Source organism: Lampetra planeri, chromosome 11 (assembly GCF_965212315.1).
Source record: "Lampetra planeri chromosome 11, kcLamPlan1.2.h2, whole genome shotgun sequence".
Classification (NCBI taxonomy): domain Eukaryota; kingdom Metazoa; phylum Chordata; class Hyperoartia; order Petromyzontiformes; family Petromyzontidae; genus Lampetra; species Lampetra planeri.
The window spans coordinates 1,591,812-1,615,465 of NC_136117.1; the positions used below are offsets into that span (position 1 = coordinate 1,591,812).

At 48.7% G+C, this 23,654-nt stretch overlaps 1 protein-coding gene across 4 annotated transcripts in view; it reads right to left on the reverse strand.

Moving 5' to 3' along the window:
• Positions 1-23,654, reverse strand: part of LOC144721188 (calcineurin-binding protein cabin-1-like) — a 66,595-nt gene that overhangs the window by 28,321 nt on the left and 14,620 nt on the right. For all 4 annotated transcript variants that reach the window (XM_078598588.1, XM_078598589.1, XM_078598586.1 and 1 more), the window contains exons 10-16: positions 22,699-22,867; positions 20,992-21,125; positions 18,097-18,314; positions 14,288-14,378; positions 9,308-9,474; positions 8,043-8,243; positions 6,210-6,467 (exon numbers count right to left, since the gene is read on the reverse strand). In XM_078598588.1, the coding sequence (XP_078454714.1) occupies positions 6,210-6,467; positions 8,043-8,243; positions 9,308-9,474; positions 14,288-14,378; positions 18,097-18,314; positions 20,992-21,125; positions 22,699-22,867 (1,238 nt within the window). The remainder of the gene's footprint in view (positions 1-6,209; positions 6,468-8,042; positions 8,244-9,307; positions 9,475-14,287; positions 14,379-18,096; positions 18,315-20,991; positions 21,126-22,698; positions 22,868-23,654) is intronic.

Here is a 23,654-nt window from a genome sequence, read left to right on the forward strand (position 1 = left end):
ACTCAGGGGGAATAAAACTAAATAGACGCGTGTAACATCACCGCCACTTGACCCGCTGTCGAGTGGTGGTGATGACGTCGCGACGCTTGCGCCAGGCTAGGTACATTTGGAGTGTTACAGTCGAGGTTACAAAAACGAACAGTATCATCACTGATTCAGCTTCATTAATTGAACAGACCAAACGGTTTTCCTTAAACCTTCTGCTGCTAGTAGGCCTCGGCAAGGTAAGGTAAATTACCTTTATTACCGGGTAAAAGGGTAAAGGTAAAGGGTAAAGGTTCGACATGCCAAGGGGTAAGGTAAAGGGTAGGGTAAAGGTAGCTCAGAAGAATTACCCGGTAGGGTAAAGATAGCGCAAATAATTACCCGGTAAATACAGTACCTTGTTTACCGCTAAAAGTTCCGTGGCGCAGTCCGTGGCCTCCATTTTAAAGTGATGTCGGACTAGATGGAGACGATCCACGTTCTTGAGGTCGAGGTACTAGAGGACGAGGATGCCAGCAACAGCATTTTTGGGGTTGCTGCGAACAGCAATCGAAAGAGGCAGCGGTATGCGTTCCCGTGGGAACACACACACGATTGGATGGAGGGTGATCCGCATGCACAGCAAGGTGGTTTTCCACCCACACGAACGCGTCGGGGTGGAAAGCCCACATCAAGAAACACAACGTGCTCGCCCCAGGCAGCGAGGTCGGGACGTTGGCGTCGGCGAGCCGCCTAATACAGCAAACGCTGAGCCGGCCAGCAATCCCGGATCGCCTCCTGGTAAAGTTTGAGAACGCGGTGGTGGATTTTGTTATCCAAGGTGCAATCTCTTTGCGAGCCGCCGGCAGCGACAAGTTCAAGACCTTGGTCAACACATTGACGCAGGGATACGAGGGCCCATCGACCCGCACCATCATTCGCAGGATTGTCGAGCATCACGCCATCATGCTGCCCATCGTCGGGGCGTTCTTCTCCAACCTGGACGTCGCCATCTCACTCACCATCGACGGGTGGTCGAATCGCAACCTGAAGGGATTTTGGATGGTCACGGTGCACTGGATCGACACCAAATCTGGTGCGTCAAAATCCATGCTGCTGACAATCCTCAATGTGCAGTCCGGAAGGGGTGTCGGCAAGCGCATTGGGGCCGCTCTGTTTGAGCACCTCCAAAGCCTCGGGCACAATATCTAGACCAAGCTGCTCGCTGTCACCAGCGACAATGGCTCCGATGTGAACAGTGCTGTCAAGACGTTGTTCGCCCTGGTCAACGTGGACGCCGGATATGAGCAGTTGCGGGCTTGCCACCATATTCGATGTGCAGATCATTCCGTCCAGATCGGTGTCGTCCAAGTTCTAAAACTGATCAAGTCAACAAATGCCGAACTGCGCAAGGCGCTCGTCAATATCAGGTGCAGCAAGGTCGTCCGGCAGTCGTACCGCCGCGAGGCTGAGATCGCCAAGCTCGCCAGCAAGGAGCCGACGCACCAGGACTCGCCGACCAGGTGGCATTCGACGTTTGACATGGGCGACGACACCATCAAGAAGCGTGTCCCATTGGACATTATCATGGCGCGCTTCCAGGATGTGATCGGTGTCGGTGCTTTATCTGAACTGCAGTGGGCAAACATCGAGGGCGTGACAGCATTCCTGCGAATGCCGCGCCAGGTCATGACCTCGTTGTCGGCGGACCACAAGTCGACATTGGATCTCGTGCCGGTGACGATGGAGCACCTCGTCCGTCATTACGATCACGGTGAAGCCGCCCTTAGAGTGATCGATGAGCCCTTGACTGCGATGGGGATGAAGGCCGAACTGGTGCGGTACCGCCACCTACTGGTTCAAGAACCCGCCATTGTGGCATCCTACTTGAATCCACAGCTGCCGAAAACAACAGACCAAGACGAGCTGGCTACACTGAAGGCCACAATCCGCTCTGTCCTGCAGCATCGCTACTCGGACGTGCTCACGATCTCGCCGACGGCAGTTGCTGCCCATATGAAGGAGCGATCGCTGTTCAGCACCCTGTTTCAGCAACGTCAGCAACTCCATTGACGACCGCGATGAAGTCGATCGTTTTCTGAGCATGGGCGTCACGACCACCAGCGCCTTCATTGACATTATGCAGTGGTGGTCTCTCCGCAAAGAGCTGCTCCCCGCCCACTACAAGATGGCCTGCGACTACTTGGGAGCGCCGGCGACGTCAACTCCCTGTGAACGCGCGAATAGCGGAGCCGGGCGGGAGTTCACATGCGTTCGCCAGTCGCTGTCAACGACGCTCTTCATAAAGTCCATGTGCTTGCGCTCATGGATCACGGCCGGCTGCCTGAAAGTTCCGTCTAACTGGGCCGGAGCGGCGCAGGATCTTATTGCCTGTCGTTCGTCCGAGGACGATGGCAATGACGAACTTGATCAGGTTGTTGATGAGATCGCCATCGACCAAGACGACTGGGACAAGGAGGTTATGGAGGACGGTGTCATCGACAGCCTAAACGCCTGATTCGAGAGTATTCTATATGAATAAAGCGCTCTAACTAGCATTTATCGTTATACATCTTTTCCATGTGTTTTACCCCAGTAATTACCCTGTAATCGGGTAATTTGTATGGGATAAGGGTAAAAGGTAAGGTAAAGGTAGGCTCGTTCTTTTTTACCTTTTACCTTACCTGCTAAAGGGTAAAAGGTAGGGTAGAGCGATTGTATTGTGGTAAGGTAAAAGGTAGGGTAAAGTTTCTCTTGTTTTTTTTACCGTTTAACTTTTACCTTACCTTGCCGAGGCCTAGCTGCTAGACCACCCAGATTATATGGCTTACCAAAAATCCATATCGAAGGCACACCCCTTCGTCCCATCGTCTCCACCATTGGCTGACCCACCTACAAACTGGCCCAATATCTGTCTGAGACCTTACAGCCATTCACTGGTAAGACAACCTCTTCTGTACTTAGCTCACCTGATATCGTCAATTAAAGACATCTCACTGTCCCCAGGTGATTTGCTTGTTAGTTTCGATGTAGTTTCTTTGTTCACCAAAGTTCCTGTGCCCGATACCAATCATTGAGGATTTGGTCCAACAAGGATTGAATGCTGATGTACCTGTTGAGACACTGCCTTACCAATACATACTTCACCTGGAATGGAACATTATACAAACAAACTGAAGACACCCCAATGGGTTCTCCCTTATATCCCGGTTGTAGCCAATGTTTTCATGGAAAACTTTGAGACGGACGCCATCCAGGCATCCACTCTACGCCCATCTTGTGGAAGAGGTACATGGATGACACGTTTGTCATCTGGCAACATGGCCGACCAGCTCTGAACCAATTCAGAAACCACATCAATTCCATACACCCAGCCATCGAATTCACCATGGAGGTAGAAGAGGATGGCATGCTACCTTTCTTGGATGTTTTAATCGAAAAGAGACCAGATGGCTCAATGAGCAAAGTAACCCATACTGATGCTCACATAAAACGTGACTCCCACCACCATCCATCCCAGAAGAATTCCCTCATCAAAACGCTACACCATAGAACTCAATGTATCTCCAACCATGAACACCTAACCAGTGAACTCAAACACGTACACCAAGCTGATAATTGGTTCTTTACCCTTCTATCTGGCAACAAAACTGACACCTTTTTTACAAGGAGTCATGTTTGCATAGACCGCAATACCTGCAGTCATAATACAAACAAAAGAACATAACTCTGATAATGTGCACTGTCCTTGAAGTTGATTGGTCCACACCCGAGACAGCTTTCCTAAGAGCCTAGTCTCACATGGGTTGGACCAGATGACGCCAAAAGGCGCACAACTCAAAGACAATGCACCATCAGAGTATGAGAGCTCGGGGCAAGCATCTACACTATGGGAACCTCATTTGCCAGTAAAAATATGATAATTGGTTCTTTACCCTTCTATCTGGCAACAAAACTGACACCTTTTTTAACATGACTCCTTGTAAAAAAGGTGTCAGTTTTGTTGCCAGATAGAAGGGTAAAGAACCAATTATCATATTTTTACTGGCAAATGAGGTTCCCATAGTGTAGATGCTTGCCCCGAGCTCTCATACTCTGATGGTGCATTGTCTTTGAGTTGTGCGCCTTTTGGCGTCATCTGGTCCAACCCATGTGAGACTGGCTCTAAGGAAAGCTGTCTCGGGTGTGGACCAATCAACTTCAAGGACAGTGCACATTATCAGAGTTATGTTCTTTTGTTTGTATTATGACTGCAGGTATTGCGGTCTATGCAAACATGACTCCTTGTAAAAAAGGTGTCAGTTTTGTTGCCAGATAGAAGGGTAAAGAACCAATTATCATATTTTTACTGGCAAATGAGGTTCCCATAGTGTACACCAAGCTCTCAAGGCGAATGGATACTCTAACTAAACAATCCGCAAAGCCATCACCCCAACCGTGAGGAAGGAGCCATTTGAGGATCCAATCAAAACCATCACCTTGCGATACATAGCAGGGGTAACCAAAAAGATTACCAATATCATGAACAAACACAAGATCCAGGTCCGATTTAACACAGTACATTAAATTTGTGATCTGATCCCATCTGTGAAGGACAAGATCCCTTACATGCAATATCCCAGCGTCTACAAACTAAGCTGAATCTGTGGCAGCAGTTACATTTGGGATACTAAGCGACATGTCTCGGACCGTGTTCGTGAACATAAGGCAGATTTGAAACATGGTAGGACCACTACTTCTGCCGTTGCTGATAATTATTTTAATGCGGCTGGCTCACACAAAATGTATGTCTCTAAGACGAAGGTACTTTGCAAACCCACTGGCTATCAACAAAGATTTGTTCATGAAGCCATCCATATATACAGACATAGACACAATTTCAACCGAGAAGATGGGTACAAAGTCAGTAATCACTGGAAGGACGTTATCAACCAGTTCAAGTCATAACTGGCTGTAATGTTTCCATTTTAGACCTGGCAGCCCTTTAATTGGTGGAAGCCCACAACCAGGACCATCGCAGCCCACTACTACCATCACCACTAGCAGTAGCCCTTTCTTTATTGTTGGAAGCCCACCACCTGTACCATCATTACCCACGACTACCACCACTCACCTCTAGCAGCAACCTCCACCATCAACAGTGTGAGTGTGTAAAGCGAGGTGCAATGATTATCTGGCAGCCCTTTAATTGGTGGAAACCCACCACCAGCGCCGTCGTTGCCCACTACTACCATCACTTACATTAACATTAGCTGCCCCGCCCATGCTGACACTTGGGCTACGCCCATTTTAAACCTTTATAAACAGTTTGCCTTTAGAGGCTAATCCCCTTTTCCTGATGACGACCGCTTGTGTTGCGATCGAAGCGTAGTGGGTTTTTTTATTCACTTTGTTATTCTTTTTTATCTACGTGACTTTACCAAAAGAACCAAATAATGAGGTTAATTACCTCGACTGGTATACAGTATACAGGAGGGCGTGGGTTCGATTCTGACCCTGACGCCTGCACATTTGGAGTTTGCATGTTTCCCCGTGATCGCATGGATTTTTCTCAGGGTCCTCCATTTATCCCTCCACATTTTGAATAAACGTGCGTTAAGAGCATTTGGCTGTTATAAATGTCCGCATGATAAGCCATTTCGGTGGCGCTATCATTTGTGAGCAGGTCACTTCTGACAAAGAGCTACATAGGTCAGTGGGCCTTACCTGGTAAAATAAAAATAGAATATTAGTTGTATTGTTTGCAGAAGTTGCTTGAGGCTCCTTGTGTCAGCAATGTCAACAGAGACAGTGATAAATTCTTCCCACAATCCTCTAGGCATGAACAAGCACAGAGCCATCTTTAAAATGCTTTTTCCTCCCAATCCCCATTTTCCAGGTTGTGCTCTCAGTAACACCCAATGAGACTTGACGCCCTTGCACCAAATCCTGGAAGATAACGTCACTCAACTAAACTGGCGTACAACTGTACACCAGTTTCACCCTTGTTAGGCATTATCAATACAGTACAGCCATCATTGCCTCCTGCCGCGTCGTGCCTCAACAGCTCGATGTGGACAAGGTTTGCCAACGCGTCAGGACAATGACACAATTCTAACGCTCAGTGTAAACTAAACGAGAAAGAGACCTTTCGTCGGACAGAAACGTGCGTTGCCATCGTCAAAACGCTGCGGCTTCGTCTCCACGAGGGGAGGCCGTCTGGTGGCGGGCGAAGTGCGGTGCGAGAGGCGCAACGCTAACAGCACCTGCAGCAGCAGCAGCTGAACGGGCCTCTCGGGGAGGGCGGGTCGCCGCTGCCCGTCCTGGCATGGCGCCACCATCGCAGCCGCCGCAGCAGTGCCGCCACCGGTCCCCTGGGCGGCCGTCGTAGCCGCAGCCGCAGCGCCCTCCGTGAGCGTGGGGCGCAGCAGGCGTGCCACCTGGGCGTACTCCCCACGCTTGAACAGCCGCTGCACCTCCTCCAGCGACTGGCACCGCTCCAGGGACTTCATCTTCTGCTCCACCTGCATGCAGGGGTGGCGACGAGTATTCGTGTCGCCGTGGGCTCGCACTCCAGGTGCACGTTTGTACACGTTTACATGTTTGGTATTTTTTTTTTACACAGTTGCTGAGCACAGGGGGCCAGTTTTCCCAACATTTCAAACGGCCAGCAACAAACATCACTGTCAAAGGTATAACGTGTTTCTTGAATTGAGCGAGGTAATTGTTATTGGGAACAGATGATGGGAGGGAATTCCAAAGTGGAACAGTGTGAGGAAAGAAGCAGAAAAATAAGTGTTTTGACCTGCAGTGTGGTGTGTGAGTTTGTGAATGGGTGAGTGTGTGAGTGGGTGGGCGAGTGTGTGAGTGTTTGAATAGGTGAGTGTGCGAGTGTGTGAGTGGGTAGGTGAGTGGACGTGTGAGTGAGTGAGTGTGTGAGTGAGTGGGTGAGTGAGTGTGTGAGTGAGTAGGTGTGTGAGTGAGTGGGTGAGTATGTGAGTGAGTAGGTGAGTGAGTGAGTAGGTGAGTGAGTGAGTGAGTGTGTGAGTGAGTGGGTGAGTGAGTGGGTGGGTGAGTCATTGTGACCAACAGTACAACGGTTGGGCACAGTGTGGATGAGATGAAACAGTCAATGTAAGAGACCATGTGGCTTAATAACAGGGCTGTGTTTATTGCATAATAATGTGTTGTTTTATCACCTTGCATTTCATTTGCTTTTTTAAAATATCCTAGACCTACAACTTCTAGGAATGTAAAACATGTCACACCCAAAGTTAAATAAGTTAGCGATTTAAGCAGAGGTGACTGGTGGGGTAAACAAAATAATGACAATAGATGACGCATTGTCCTCGTACCTTTTCTAAACTATATTGCAATTGTGTTATTTTTATTATTACCCTTTTTTACCCAGTAATGCATCGTCGAGCCTCAAAGGGTCCTGCATAGTTGCTCGCAGTAGAGGGGCGATGTTGCTGCTCCTGCTGCTGTGTGCGATCCCAATCTGGTGAGTTACAGATAACTACACAAATTGGGAAATTTCGACCATGACATTGGCACGCTATGGCCTACTCTTTTGAATGCCGTCACGAGACCTTTAACTTCCACTGTGACGTGGACGGTGCGTACCGGTCGATACACCCCCAGTATTAATGAGGTGTATCCCGCCGGATTTCAAAAACCGTGAACCTCTGCAACAAGGGTGAAACGCGGGGCCACTGGGACGCGTCACCATCTCCAGTAACGCCCGTGGTGTTCACCTCCTTAGTGTTCACCCCCTTAGTGTTCACCCCCCGTGCGTTCACCCCCCGTGCGTTCACCCCCCGTGCGTTCACTCCCTTGCCGTCATCCCCTTGCCTTAACCCCCATGCGTTCACGCCCACGCGTTCACCCCCCCCGTGCGTTCACTCCCCGTGCGTTCACCACCCATGCGTTAACCACCCATGCGTTCACCCCCTTCCGTTCACCTCCTTGCGTTCACCCTCTTGCGTTCACCCCCGTGCGTTCACCCCCCGTGTGTTCACCCCCCGTGTGTTCACCCCCTGTTTGTTCACACCCGTGCGCCCATGTGAACCGGTGCTTCTGGCAGCAGCAATCCGCACCTGCGTGAGGGAGACGGTTGAGTCCAGAGCGAGGTTGGGCATATGCACCACCACCGCTGCCACGGCACCACTCGGCCTCCTCTCGCCGGCCTCTGCTGCGCCCCCCTCCGTCTCCATGGCGATGTCGCCGCCGCCGCCCACGTGCTCCTTCAGTGCCTCCAAGCAGAGGTCGAGGCAGTCCAGGGCCTCGTCAGCCTCGCCCTGGCACGGGAAACAGCGAACCGTTGACGTCCAAAGCAGCCGCAGTGTGCACAGCAGCCCCACCAGCACGGCGTTCGCAAGGCAATGCCAAGTCCAGCGGGGAGAGACCATCAACGCACGCAGGGTCCGTGCATGCACGTTCAGATGTTCTAAGGGGGATCGATCGTTCCTTTGCCGAGCTTCTCTTCAAGTGAGCGGGCACTCATCTGTGAGTGAAATCGCTTCATTTTAGCCTCGTTTGTCCAACGCTGTGCTCCTTGACAGATCAAATGAGACCGTGCTGTGTTGTGTCTATATGCGTACGCCAAGCAGAAGAATTAACTGAGGTAACATTGATTGTAAAACGTTCATAACCTCACCCAAAATAAATTAACCTCAAACGTTTGCGTAAGCACTCACATTGGTATCTTCAATCCACCGATGGCAAATAAAGAATCAAACATTAACTTTGCGTGGTAAAAAACCGTGACCACGTATGCTTCCGGCGACCTTCTTCAGATGGAAGATTTTGTTTTTGAATCTAAGCTAACAGGGCTTCAACTCATCACATACAGGTATGAACGTCATGCCAACCAATGTGTGCGAGTCTAAAGTAGTCCGATACTGTGAATATTGATTATATCAGTGCCAGTGTGGACTTAACAAGACCACGGTAAAATAACCAACTCTACACATACGTAGCAAAGACAAATAATGATCCCCCGTGTAGCCTTTTACAGACTGTTGGGGTAATTGCTGTTATGGCACACGAAGGGGTGGGTGGCAAGCACAACCAGTCGCCTTTGTCTAACCAGTGCCAGTGTTTATACACCGCACTTGGTACTCATATGAGGCCTAGTCGGCCTAGGGGAGGGTCTTGAACCGGCTTAGATACACATCACTGACGTTGGCCTTGAGTGGGGAATCAAGCTCGGGTTGCCGGGTTCGAGGCAAAGCGTGCTGACCGCTGGCGCTAGGCACGCCTGGTGATTGGATTCGTATTCCCGGCGAGCGACCGGAGAGCGACCAGAAGAGCGGGGTTGGAGGGGGCACACGGGGCAGGCGGAGAGCGACGCGGCTCCTACCAGCAATACGTAGAAGCGAGTGCGTAGCCAGTTCACGCGCAAGTAGAACGCCAGCCAGTCTGCCCCGAACACGTCGCGCTGCGATGACGACAAAACGAGGTGGAGGAGGTCCTGCTCGTAAAAGCGGCCAGGGAAATCTGGCCCCAGCTGCACTCTGCGCGCTGTCACTGCGAGGGAAAAAAAAACCATCAAACTGATCAATGCATCGGGTGGCGGCGGCCCAGTTGCAGAAGTTTGCGGCATGAATATATGGCAGACCTCCCTGGTTATTACTGCAGGTGCGTTACTTCGCACCGTCTGTTTCGCGGCGGTTGTTATCAAGATGCCCTGGTGTTTTTTTTTAAGAATCGGCCATTGCATTCCGGCGTCATGGTCCATATATATCCTTGCCTAAATGACCATTATTTATTGTAATCACGACTTACAGGAAATACGACATCATCGATGAATGAAAACAACCGTGGCTCGCATAAGGCCCAGGTAATGGACGTGTGTTTGTGTGTGTGTGGGAAGTGGTAGGCGTAGTGGTCGGCACGCTGCGCTACGAATCCGGCGTCGCAAGTTCAATTCCCACTCACGGCCAACACCAGTGATGATTAACTGAACTGGTTCAGAGCCTCAAATGAGGACCTAGTGCAGTGTGTAAACAGTCTGTTAAAAGCTATCCGAGGAATCTTTGTCTTTGCTGGTGCATACGCAGTCCACACACACCAGCGTTTCCTGTGCGTAGCCAGACCGAGCCGTGGGTATGCTCCTTGCAAACGATGCCATTTTCGTGCATTGCAAACCCGTGCATATTCAAAATTAAGATTCAGTTAAAACTAGACGCACCGTACTTCTAGCAAACTTATAGCACAAGCTTGAGTAAAATAGGCTCGGGTGATTTTTCTGCCGGTATAGCGTTCACTCTTGTTCAAAAGACACGGCCGGGTGAACGAGTTCCTCCCGCGCAAACCCGGGGCAAGGCGGTGGTGGCGCTCGCCTGTGATCCCGCCCTGTGGAGGCAGCTGCGAAGGTTGGTGGATCACTGCACAAACGTTGTGATACTTCCTTATATGTGTGCATGTATGTTGAACTTCTTTCGCACAGTACATAGCCGACTGTGCTAATCGGAGGTGCGGGCATCGAGGTGCCGTACCCTGGCTCACGAAAAGAAGGCAATACAGCAAGCAGACTAATCTCCATCTATTTGGTATCTACTTGTTGTCTGAACATCTTAATACCTGTTTTATTGATACTGGCAAAAAGGTCCCATAGATGTAATGTCCATCTGTGTTCATCTGCGAGGGGACAGTGTTGCCCCCTTGCACGCGTAGGTTGTCTCCGAGTGCTCCGGTTTCCTCCCACATGCATAATAAACACAACTCGTAATTCATTAGCTCAAGAGGGAAATAAGTAATTAAATCCATGGGAAAATAAAACCCTTGCTATTCATATTATTAGAACTCTGACATCCTACAAATCAATGAATGCTTGTCACCTGATTTTAATGTTGGCCACCGGACAGAAAAAAAACACTTTGGAATAAAATATACATTAATATTCACGATTACGGTAAACCCACACACAGCCAACCCCGGCAGCCCTAAACTACTCATGCATGAAAGGAGATGAGTGGGGGGGGGATGAAGACGAGGAGGTTTAGCCCAGAGGAAGGCAGGTTCACACAAATCCTTCTTGGGCAACTTCGGGAACGTGAAGTCGTATGCGCCGCTATCGGAGAGGATTCGGCCGCACACACCTACGGCAGAACTCATGATATCGCCCCAAGCCTACCGGGGAACACAAGTGTGTACCGGCACACCAGGCTGGCTGCCCGTCTCTACATTTCTAAGTGGTAAAGTCAAGACAACGGGTGGAAGACGGTGACCCCTTTTTTGCGGTGGGCCCCCCACTTGAAGTGTTTTTCACGTCACCTTAAACAACCGATACCATCGGCTAGGCAAAGCCGATGCGCACGTGAGAGACACAAACTGCAGCAGTGCGATTGTGGCCATGCAGCGCAAACTATGGACTGTACAGTATCACTGTGGTCTGAGCTCCTTCAATGGAGGAGGAACAGCAAAACTACACGAACTCTTTCTCCTCAAGCCCTCTTATCGTGGGCGTTTTGTGTTTAGTTTGTTGTCCTCCCCCGCAACTCCAATCAGCACGGTTGGCTACGTAGGGTGCGAAAGAAGTTCAACATACACATGTACATCGTGGCGAGCAGCAGACCTCAACATTGTCATCGAGCTCCTGCACCACATTGCCATCATGCGCAGCTGTGAAATCACCATGGCAAATGTACACCGCTTTTCCCTTCATCAGGAATTCCACAATATTGCTTTACATAGTGATGCATCCTCAGTATATTATGTCATAAACGGCACTAGAAGCTGTAAAGCCACCAAAACATGGAAAAAGGTGCAGCCAGAAAGCTTGATGTCGCAGGAGAGGACAATCTCTCCTCCAAAAAAGAGTTTCCCACATGGGCCAACATAAGAGATAAGCGGAGGAGGAAGGCCTCGCGTAAGGAATGTTAATGTGCCATTTCATTGAGGGACAACTGCTTTGCGGTGTTATCCTGGTGTGGTCTGGGACTGTTTTGGTGTCGTTTTTGCTGCCTTGCCCAAGCTTGATAAATCGGGACTTATATAACTTTATTTATTTTCATTTATTTATATTCAGTGACTTTTCGATTTAAAGCTTTCGTGACTGCAGGGATTCATCTTCTTGGTTCTTTCGGTAAAGTCACGTAGAAGGGAAGTAATAAAATAATTTGTTCTAATTATGTTTTATTTTTATTATTTTATTACTTCCCTTCTACGTGACTTTACCGAAAGAACCAAGAAGATTCAGTGACTTGCTTACCTTTTTCTCTATTTTGCACTCCTATCGTGTTTTTTTTTCGTTTACTCGCTGACCCCGCGCCCATACTGGACATCTGTGAAAAAAGAGCTTCCAAGCTCATCAGATTCCTCCCTCCTGTAGTCTGAATAAAGATTCTGATTCTGAAGGAATGGGTACACGGCTGCTTCGAGACACGGCTCCTTCGAGACACGGGCGCTTCGTGCCTACAATTTTGAGGGCAGTGGAATGGCTTGCTTCAATGTGATTCAAGGAATTGATTTATAGAATATGATTGAGACGCTTGAGTCCGTTCTGTGTAAATGAAAACAATTACCAGAATCAAAAAGGCTGCACAGTGTTAGACAGGTTTATACACAAACACATTCAGTCTTAGACCGATGTATTACACACACATGTTCATTGTTATATAAGTACACACATACAACAATAATTGTTATATAACAATAAAAATTGTTATATAACACAGTCTCATAAACGCACATACACAATCAGTGTTATATAACATAGACAAAGGTCCCCCATATAAGCCTTAGCAGGCTGTTGGGGAAAGTTCTGTTAGCGAACATCTATGAAGGCTAGCACAGGACACAAGGGGGTAGGGTGGCCAGCACCACGCCCAGCCGCCTTTGTCTCCCTAGTCGTAATATTTACACACGGCACCAGGTTCTCATTTTAGGCTGAGTCAACCTAGGGGAGGCCCAGGATTAGTTCAGATAATCGTCGCTGGTGTTGGCCGGAAGTGGGAATCGAACTCGTGTTGCTGGGTTCGAAGCGCAGCACACTAACCGCTACACTACCACTCCCCAAAGGACACACACACGCATGTTCAGTGTTACACACCCTCTCGTCCAGTGGTTCTTAACCTTTACTGCAGCCTTGCACCCCTTTGGTTCTCAATCGTAAAAACAATTATGTTAATAAGTACATAGGTTTAATGAAACAAAGCAGTTGTACTTCCGTGCCCGTGCTTAATTTGTGTTTCAATGATTTATCTTCTAAAAAAATCTGGCCATGTCTCACACCCCAAGAAAGGGCATCTCGCACCCCAGGGGGTGCGTGCACTCCGGGTTAAGAACCACTACTCTCGTCCAGGAATCCTAAAAAGTCAGGTGATCTAATATTCTTCTCCTTTATCTACGGAACTCCAAGAGGTTGTTAGATTATGATTTGCATTATGAGTAATTATGTCTCTCAAGTCTGTGAAACCACCAAGCTGACTGTGCTGCATTCCCTTACCTATTGTGTGCATGACACCTGCTTCTAATAGGAGATTGAAAACTAATTTCTTTCGAACTGCATTTTTGTGTTTAGTTTGTTGTCCTTCCCCTGCACATCCAATTACAGTGCGAAAGAAGTTCAACATACATACACACATTCTGTAAATAAGGTGTGTTTTTTTTGGCTATGGGAGAAAAACTGGAGAACACTCAGGAAACACGTGTAAAACAGGGGGAGAGAGAAGATACAAACTCCACGCAAAAAGGTACCCGAGTCGGAAATGATCCCAGGTTCTCTTTGCTGCGAGGCACAATTGTTACTACTGCACCACCCTGGTTAAACATAGCAACGTTAAAACAGTTTGTTGCTTCAACGTCGCAAAGTTAAATAATCACATCTGATCCCAGCTTTACACAGCTAGGAGACCCGTGCCTCTTCCAAGTCGATCACTCTACGGTGGCAGGTGCTGCAACACAAGCATCAAGGAAACACCGCGCTCAGACGAAAAAAAACTATTCTCAGAGCCTTGCAGAGAAGGAAAGACACGAGTGTTCGGTCTCCATTCGCCCACACGTGTGTGTGTGTGTGTGCGGACGGAGTAGCAAGTCACGAGCTTCCCCTATAATCCGATATTTTATCACGAACTGATGGGTTCACATGAAACATTTTCGCGGATTACAGGATTTGTGGAGTAGTTCTTTGCAGCGCAAAAAGCCTACAAGAACGCGTCAACCGTGAAGCAAATACTGACAGCACAATGGGCCATGGTAAGATTCCAGGGATAGAATTCGACAATATTCATTGAATGTGTTTAGATTAAAAGAAGGGGGTGTTAAATAGCTTATAAAGTCTCTGAATGGCCCAACCTTGAAAATCAGTGTCTATATTAGCCTCTGGCCATGAGCTCACCTGCTGTGCCAGCTGTGGACTGGGCCTGGCACGTCACAAGCCACTGGTCCAGTTGCAGTTCGTGACACACGAGGCAACATGTCATCACCTCCTGGGGACGGCACAGGTCGCAGGCACATCATGAGCAGGGCTACCACCACTACGAGCATCGATCTCACTCCACATCATCAGCAGGGCCACCACCACATCACCCAGCATCACTCTTGCGGTACATCATCGGTAGGAACACCACTAACTACCACAACATACTGAGCATTGCTCTCAATACACATCATGAGGGCCACCACCGTCATAACATTGAGCATCGCTCTCACTGCACATCATCAGTAGGGCCACCACGACATGTACGTTATCTAATAATGAACATCTCGTCGTACTAACCAAAGTCATGTCACCCAATACCATGCGATGGCACTTTTGGCAGGAACAGCTCGGAAGTGGCGTCTCTCTAAGTGACGCTCTTTCCTGTGGCGTCGTTCTCTCCGATCAACCCAAAACTGCAAAGACTTTTTCGGGACATCCAAAATTTCACACAAATCTTTGGGATTTTTCATATTCAACTGAACATTGGAAACACGTGCTGAGCACAGTTGCCCAATGTCTCCATTACGTGGTCATTAAAGTTTTATATTCAGTCCTGCCAGAGTCGGCACACGTTCCAAACACTGTCGTCAGCTCACAGAAAATGTCACATGCATTTTTGCAAACGATAAAAGCAATGTTCCATCCTTCAGCTCTTCGTTTTGTTAATATTTTTATACAAATCAAACTCCACAGCAATTCAATTTAACCTTGCTCCTGTTATTAAGATGTGTTGATTGTGCACCGAGTTGTAGAGCCTTCCGTCCAACACAATACTCAGTCTCATCACAGCCTAAACGGTGGAGCATCAGTATGGCCAACAACGCCCCAACATCTCGTTCTGTGATTAGATAACCTGTGCGGTGTCTCTGCCAAATAAAATACGCCGTCGATAACAATCTCCCGTCGCCCGCGTCTGGAAATCCAGACGCATAAATAATGTGGCGGAGAACGGGGGGTTGCGTAAACTGCGGTGCCGCCACTCCCTCGCTCGCGGGGAAACGGAGCCAAGTGGTGCCAGCGAAGAGCACGGGCGTGCAAAACCTAATGCAACGTGCAAACACAGACAGACAAACACGCAGGCCCTCCAACTGAATCATCTTGTGATTACTACTAGTAGGACTTCCACTACATTTGTATACACAGGAAAGCCTCAGCGAGTCTCAAGACTCTTGTTTAGGACGGTCCCGCCAAGTTTTTTTTACAGTCGGGGCAGATGTTGCCGCCGTGTGTAGTCCCAATTGAGTAATTTGCAGGAAAGTGTTCAGCATTGGGATGTTTGGCCAATATCAGTTACACTGTGGGGGATTTTTTTGTGCTATTGGAAGAAACTGGGGAACCCAGAGGAAAACAATGCAGAACAGGAGGACATTCAAACTGCACACGGTTAGATATGGAACTCAGGCCCTTCTTGCCGCAAGGTGCGAGTGTTACCACTGCACCTCCGACCTGTCTCCCAAATGATTATGCTTCATTAAAGTCACATCTTATATTGTACATGCGGAACATTAGTTTACTCTGTCACGAAGATGTGGTAAATGTTCTAGTTTTTATTTTACCTGGTAAGGCCCACTTTTCCCTGTGTTCTATTAAACTATACAACGAAACAATGTTTTTTACTTTACCAGGTAAGGCCTGCTCAGCTACATAGCTCTTTTTCAGAAGCGACCTGGCCACAAATAATAGCTCAACGAAGTGGTTTATCACGTGTAAATTTATAGCAGCCAAATACTCTAAACGCACGTTTCTAAACGTGGAGGGAAAAACTGGAGCACCCTGCAAACAATCCACACGACCACGGGGAGAACATGGAAACTCGAATTATACAGGCATCAGGGTCGTTATTGAACGCACGACCTCCTGTATATCAGGCAAGGTAGTTAACATCTCTTCATCGTGGATCCTACAACATAGTGTAGCAAGCGTAATGTATAAGCCGCAATGCTCTTCTTGAGGAACTGCCGATATTTTTTTCATAACGCACAAAGGCCGAGTGCTTGCTGCACGTGAAACAAATGTTATCGCTGGACTCTTAAAATCACATCCAGCGACCCTCATGCCCACTTATCAGAGACACAGAGCCAGTTGAACATGGTGGGTGGCTGTCTCCTGCGGAGCTCATTTATGTGATCAGTAGCTTGTAACCCACAATTGAGCGACAGCCACCAAAGGCCTCGGGAGTGCAATCCCACAACAATTGAAACAAAAAAATAACCGCATAATTAATTGGGCTGAGTGCCAATGCGGTGCAACAGGATCCCCTGGCGAACGATTGGCTTTCACATATGATATGTTGTGGCAGTGGTGGTAGTGATGGTGGTGGCAGTTGTCGGGGTGGTGGCAGAGTTGGTAGTGGTAGTGGTGGCGATAATGGTGGTGGCGACAGTGGTGGTGGTGGCGGTGATGGTGGTGATGTTGGCGATGGTGGCGGTAATGTTGGTGGCTGTGCTGGTGCTGGCGGTGGCAGCCTGCAGTCTATGAGCGCTAGCAGCTGAGGCTCGCAGCTGGAATCGCTGCAGGACGTCAAAGCACAGCATCGCCATGCCGCTTTGGGCACACGGTTACTATTCTCTACCTTCATTCCCTTCGAGTTGTGCATGGTACGGGCGGGCAGTTCGAGGTGCACTGATGCACGGCATCATAGTAAGCATGCTACTTGGGTAAAGATGGGTAGTACGTGACGAGTTAAATAAACATCGATGTACGTTGCACTTCTGTTATGGCGAGGAAAGGCAGACCTCGATATTCCAGTTAACTCACCTTTCCCAAGTAGCGTAAGGCTGGACAACAGCATCATGCGCTATCCGGTAAGATTGTAATGAGGAGTCAGAACACGGGGCTTGGATTTTATCACCAAAATATTAAATCTCAATTAGGTTACATGGGCTGATCGGCCTGCTTAACCAAAGTTTTCCATCAGTATTTGTTAAACCCTTTCCACACATATTCTTGGGTCTTTCGGTAAAGTCACGTAGATAGGTTAAAAAAATATCAAGTAGTTTTTTATTATTTTGTTCTTTTCTTTGAACCTATCTACGTGACTTTACCGAAAGACCCAAGAATATGAATTCCTGCAGTCATGCAAGCTTTAAGTCAAGACCTCTCCACACAAATCATCAAAAGCAATAAAATGTGGGTTATTTTATTGTGAGTTTAGAGTTCAGCAGAACCCTCCTCCCCCCAAAGGTAAAATTTCACAACAGGCACATATTTCTCAGCATTGCATCACTGGTTCCGAGACCAGTTTGATTTTATGGGTATCACCATCAGGGTGTGTGGTTAGCACACACGGTGAGCAAATAACAAGAGCTGCCGTAGGTCATTTCAAAGGGCCAGCGCTCAGTCTAGCCGGTCACCGCTCAGTCGAGCCGGTCACCACTCAGTCTAGCTGCTCACCATGGAGTCCAATTTGAACCGTGGTTTTCTCTCCTGTCACACGCATGCAGCTTCGGCTCAGAAGCGAATACTGTAGTTTTGACTGAACAAAATATTTAAATGTGGAACTCACGGTTTTCGAGATTCCCACTAGCACCCCGGGCTGCACAAGAATCGCGGGATGCGAACGTAAGGCTGGGAATGTGAACGCGACGGCGGCGCCGCCATTTCGGCGAGCGCTGAACTGGCGACGGGGAGACGCGCCCCAGGACCGACTGAAACAGCGCTTGCGAACGACACAAGCCGTGGCCCGGGAATCCGAATCTGGTGGCCGCTGTAGTGGCGGCACGTACCTTGATGTGTTCGTCGGAGCAGTTGCGGAAGAGGACGTTGGGCAGGGCGCAGACTTGCGGCCGCCATGCGTAGTAGATCTCCAGCACGATCTCCGGCAGCCCTAGGGGCCACTTGCAGAGTGCGCGCGTGCACACGGCCTTCAGGTAACGCACCATCAGGTCCAGGAGGCCCCCGTTCATCTGGTTGCTCCGCAGGAATTCCAGGACTTCAACTCGTTCTGAAAAACAAAACAGGCATCACCGACGTTGAACATTTGAACGGCACCAAGAGCCTCAGAGTGGTCATTGTGAAGTGGTGACACTTCTGGCTCGCAGCAAGAAGCGCCCAGGTTTCATTCCCGACTCGGCCGTCTTTTCTGTGTGGTATTTGTATGGTCTCTCTCTCTCTCTCCCTGTTCTGGATGGGTCTCCTCCTGGTTTTCCAGTTTCCTTGCGGAGCTAAAAAAAATTTTAGATAGCTGGAACTGGCCAAACATTACAATGCTCAAAAATTACCTGCAAATTATTCAACTGGGATGACACAGAGCAGCAGCAACATCTGGCAGGACCCTCCTGAAAGAGTCTTGAGGCTCAGTGAAGGATTTCCTGGTTCAACAAGCGTAGTCGTTATAATAATGTGACAAAGAGCACATCGAGAACACCAACAGCTAAGACGGCTCCTTGAATGCGATGCCACGCCGCATGGAAAGAGAGACAACATTTACAGCTGTGATCTATGGGCTCCCTGCCTGTCACCCCGAGTACTGTTGGGGAACCCCTGCATTGGTTGAGCAGCAACTGAAATATGGGGGAAACCTAATGGGGTCTCCCTGGCACTCATCCCAGGAGCGTGGGGTCTCTGTTTTGTCCCCTCTTTCCATCGTGGACTGTTGCATTCACTCCTCCTCTCCTCCGTGCTGTCATCCATCTCTGCTCAGGTCTCCTTTGCGTTTAAATTGTCTACACTTAGTCTTCTCAACGTACTCGTCGCTCTGTCTCTCAATGTGGACGAGACCTCCTCGGTCTGGTTCCTCTCATCCTTGCCTCGACGCCGCCCTCTACCTCCCTCTGAGGACTTCATGTCTCCTGCGCTATATTCCTCTCAGTTTCACTATGCACTTCGGCATCTTCACCCTTACTGTGGTAAGCGGTCTCCTTTCTGCTTCATTCTTGGCTGGTCAGCTTTCCCTTCCATGCACCAAAATTTTTTTTTTATTTGACCAGGGAAGCCCCACTGAGCTACACAGCTCTTTTTCAGAAGCGACCGAGTCACAAACAATAGCCCAACGAAGTAACTTATCACGTGGAAATGTATAGCAGCCAAATACTCTAAATGCATGTTTCTAAATCTGGAGGAAAAAAATCGGAGCACCCTGCGAAAAATCCACACAACCACGGGAAAGAGAGACTCGTAAACTGCAAAAATACAGCAGGCGTCGGGGTCGGGGTCGGAATCGAACCCACAATGTCTGTATACCAGCCGAGGTAGTTAACATCTCGCCACCGCAGCGCCTCGCAACCAGCACGGACGTGGGCTGCAGGGGGTTTATTATTTGTCACTGATTTGTGCTCTTGCCGTGTTTGCGATTTTTTCTCACGAGATGCGGTTGTTTTTTTTCCCATTTCTGTTTGCGGAGTTGCCGTGCTTTATCGTTAGTTTTCATTTTGCGATTTTAAGGACCCAAGTCACTTGCAATGAAACTGCATCCTCGTCTCTTGCCCTTTCACCTGGTAAAAGTAGCATTTTAAACTTGAATAGGTCTGGTAACAGTGGCCACTGTACAGTAACACAGCACTCTGCTCACGTCTCGCTTTGCGTTTTTAACTTGACCGTTTTGTTGCAGTGTAAACTCGAGACACCACACCTCCTGAGTATGATGTCGCCACTTCCCAGTTAGCTCCTGCACAAATGCTACTGCGCAATATTAGTCTGGAAATCCCACAGGCGGAGAGAGGGATGGAGGTCCATTTATTTATCTCATTACCCATCGTGCTCCACAATGCCGCAGAATGAGAGATTAAGCTCAATAATTAGGGCTACTGAACCCCGCTTGCCAGTGCTCTATTCGTGGAAGCCCCTGGGCGCTTGTAAACCACACAGCTCCGCACCTTCTCAAAGAGCTGCACAAACGCTTCTGCAGACTGCACTCTGTGCGCAGGGCGGCGGTGCCCTCTGGTGCACCGCTGGCGTCGCTACAGCCAACCCGGTAGCCACGTATCGAGTCACGCTCGGCTCAGGCAGCAGGAAACGATCCAAGGAATTGGGGTCAGATTTGTGCCGAGGATGACGACGCTGACAGCTATGTGTGTATGTATTTTGAACTTCTTTTGCACCGTACGTAACCAACTGTGCTAATTTGAGGTGCGGGGGAAGAACAACAAAACTAAACACAAAAAGCAGTTCTAAACGAATCCGTTTTTAAGTTAGATTTTAAAATGCATAGCTCCAGTAGCTTCCTGATATCGAAGAGCGTTCCAGACGGACAGCAAGGAGCGATGCCGTTTAAAAAAAAAATATTTCTCCAAAAACGATTGCAGCTGCCCTATAGGAATCAGGTTACAAGTAAAGACGCAATCTGTTTGAAATGTTCTACAATTTCATTCTAAACGTATCGTGTAATACGTACGAACGCGGTCTCACTTCACCAGGATTGGATGTAAGCAGCGACCAGCATGGGATGCACCATCACGTGTACTGGATGTCAGTGTGAAATAGAATATTTATCCTGATCCACACCACAAGATTGGTGATGAGGTCACCAACTCGCTACACCGAGAACCCAATTTCACCACAGGCAGCGGAAACTGGTTTGAACCCAGGATCTCGGCGCTGCCAGCACAGTGGTACTATTCCCATGGGCCACTGCTTCAGCCATAAGCAGGCCTGGCCATAGTAGCGCTGCGCCTTCACCGTACCGTTCTCTATAAAGGAAACGTCTTCCGCTTTGTTATTTTCATGAGCGGCCCAGTGTGACTTGGGCTCAGCTGCTGGATCCAGGGGAAAGGGAGATGATCCGTGGATGTCGCTGGGCTCTTCGCCCTGCTTGAGCCTGGTGTAAGCACGCACGCGCACACACACATGCACGCAAGGGCACATAAGAGCGTAAACACCAAACACACGCACAATGTAAAGGATATTGGCCAAACATCCCAATGCTAAAAATTCCCTGCAAATGACTCAATTGGGATTGGACACAGCAGCAACATCGCCCCCTAGACAGTCCCTCCAGAAAAACGCGGAGTTTTTTGGTGATTGTTGCGGGCAAAAATCGTTGATTATGCGGCACGTTTTCTTAAAAAATGCGATGGAATATGCGGGATATTTATGCAATTTTATGCGATTAAATTGCGGGAACTTGCAAAAATTGCGGGAACTTGCAAAAATTGCGGGAACTTGCAAAAACTGCGGTTTGATGAAAAAGAGAAAAAAAAGTGATTCCCCCAACACCCTATTCACTAGGCTACTACTTTAATGTAAAGAGTCATTTCTTATTACTTCCTATGATAAGCAAGCATACTACATCACAGAAAGTGCTGGGAATATTTAAGTTCTCATCTTGTTTTATTTCAGACCTTAACAAACAGATGGCTCAAACTTACAAAACATTGAGTCGAACAAGTTCTGTAGCTTTACAAAATGAATATGCTACAACTTCTGTAAAAATGAATAAATAAAATATAAAAAAATAAAATGTGTGCTTCCTGTTTTACAGAGGTAGCTATGCAAAATAATTTGCCCCCACTGTCATGTAACACACTGGGGAACTGCTTTGCGCGGTCTTTTGCGCTTATGTTTGTTGGCAAATGAGAAAGATTTGCGGGCTTCATCATGGTTTCATTGGCATCGCGGGGTTTGCAGCTTTTCAATGATGTCGCGTAATGAGTGACGTCACTTCATAATGTTCCCATGGCAACAGGGGAAATGGCTGCGCTTGTGTGAAGTAAACGCAACATTTTTCAACTTTCTGCTAAGATATATGTGACTTTTTGCAACGAAAATGCGGGGATTATGAAATCATGCAAGCCCGCATATTTTGCGCGCGGAAATCTGCAATTTATGCGGCGAAAGTGCGGCGTATATGAAAAAACGCGCACCCCGCATAAATATGCGGACTTTGGCTGATTTTGCGTGAAATCTTGCGATCGCATAATCGCGTTTTTCTGGAGGGACTGCCTAGAGCGAAAATTTGGCGGGACGCTCATGAAAGAGCTCAAGAAATTAGTTCGTCGTCGACCGCTCAGAAACCGCGTTATAACAGTGTGCGTGTTCCGCGTAATAACGGTTCTATTGAAAAAACCACATTATAGTGAAAACGCATTTTGTGAACACCACGCATTGAGCGAGGACTTACTGTAAAATATAGACTACCATGTGCACACAAAGACAAAGATCCCCCGTATAGCCTTAACAGAATATTGGGGCAAATGCAGTTAACGAGCACCAATTAAGGCCAGCACGGCACACGAGGGGGTCGGTGGCCAGCACCATGTCAGGTCGCCTTTGTCTCCTCAGTGCTGATGTTTATACCCCGCACCAGGCGAGGCCGAAGACCAGTTCACATAATCGCCACTGATGTTGGTCCGGAGGCAGACGCACACAGACAGGTGTGCGTGCATGCGCACCGGGATGGCAGGAACTTGGAGAGCAGCTCATGGAAGTCGATCTTCTCTTCCTTCTTGCCGCGCGTGTTCCGAACACGCGCTGAGCGCCGCTTGGCCGTCTCTCCGCCGAGGTCGTCATTGGGCAGACGCCGGCGCTTGTTTCCTCGCCGTACCGCCTCCCCACTCGCACCTAAACGCAGACACGTGGGTCACTCACTACCAGCCATGTCGCACCTCCTCCCTACTCGCACCTACACACAGACACGTGGGCCACTCACTACCAGCCCCACCGCACTTCCTCCACACTCGCACCTACACACAGACACGTGGGCCACTCACTACCAGCCCCACCGCACCTCCTCCCCACTCGCACCTACACACAGACACGTGGGCCACTCACTACCAGCCCCACCGCACCTCCTCCCTACTCGCACCTACACAGACACGTGGGCCACTCACTACCAGCCCCACCACACCTCCTCCCCACTCGCACCTACACACAGACACGTGGGCCACTCACTACCAGCCACGTCGCACCTCCTCCCCACTCGTACCTACACACAGACACGTGGGCCACTCACTTCTCTAGCCCCAACCCTAACTGCACCGCACCAAGGCTTGTGAGGAGCATCTCTGCCCGGCAGGCAGCATGCCATCTCTAATCCTATCAATTCAACAATTCACATCCATTTAAACGCGAGGAATAAAAACCACGCACAAACAAGAATTTTGTCAAGTTTCCCAAAAGGCTTTAGTTGTTGGAAGTATTTAGCTAGCGATAATTAGTGATTAGAGCAATTGGCTACGTATTGTGTGAAATAAGTTTAATATACATACATAATAATGTTCATCACGTAGGCTTTGGCGATCAATATTATCCATAAGAGTTTTTTTTGGTTTAGATCGCGTACATATAAATGTTGATTTGAAGCTTTCATGACTGCAGGAAACCATACTCTTTGGTACTTTCAGTAAAG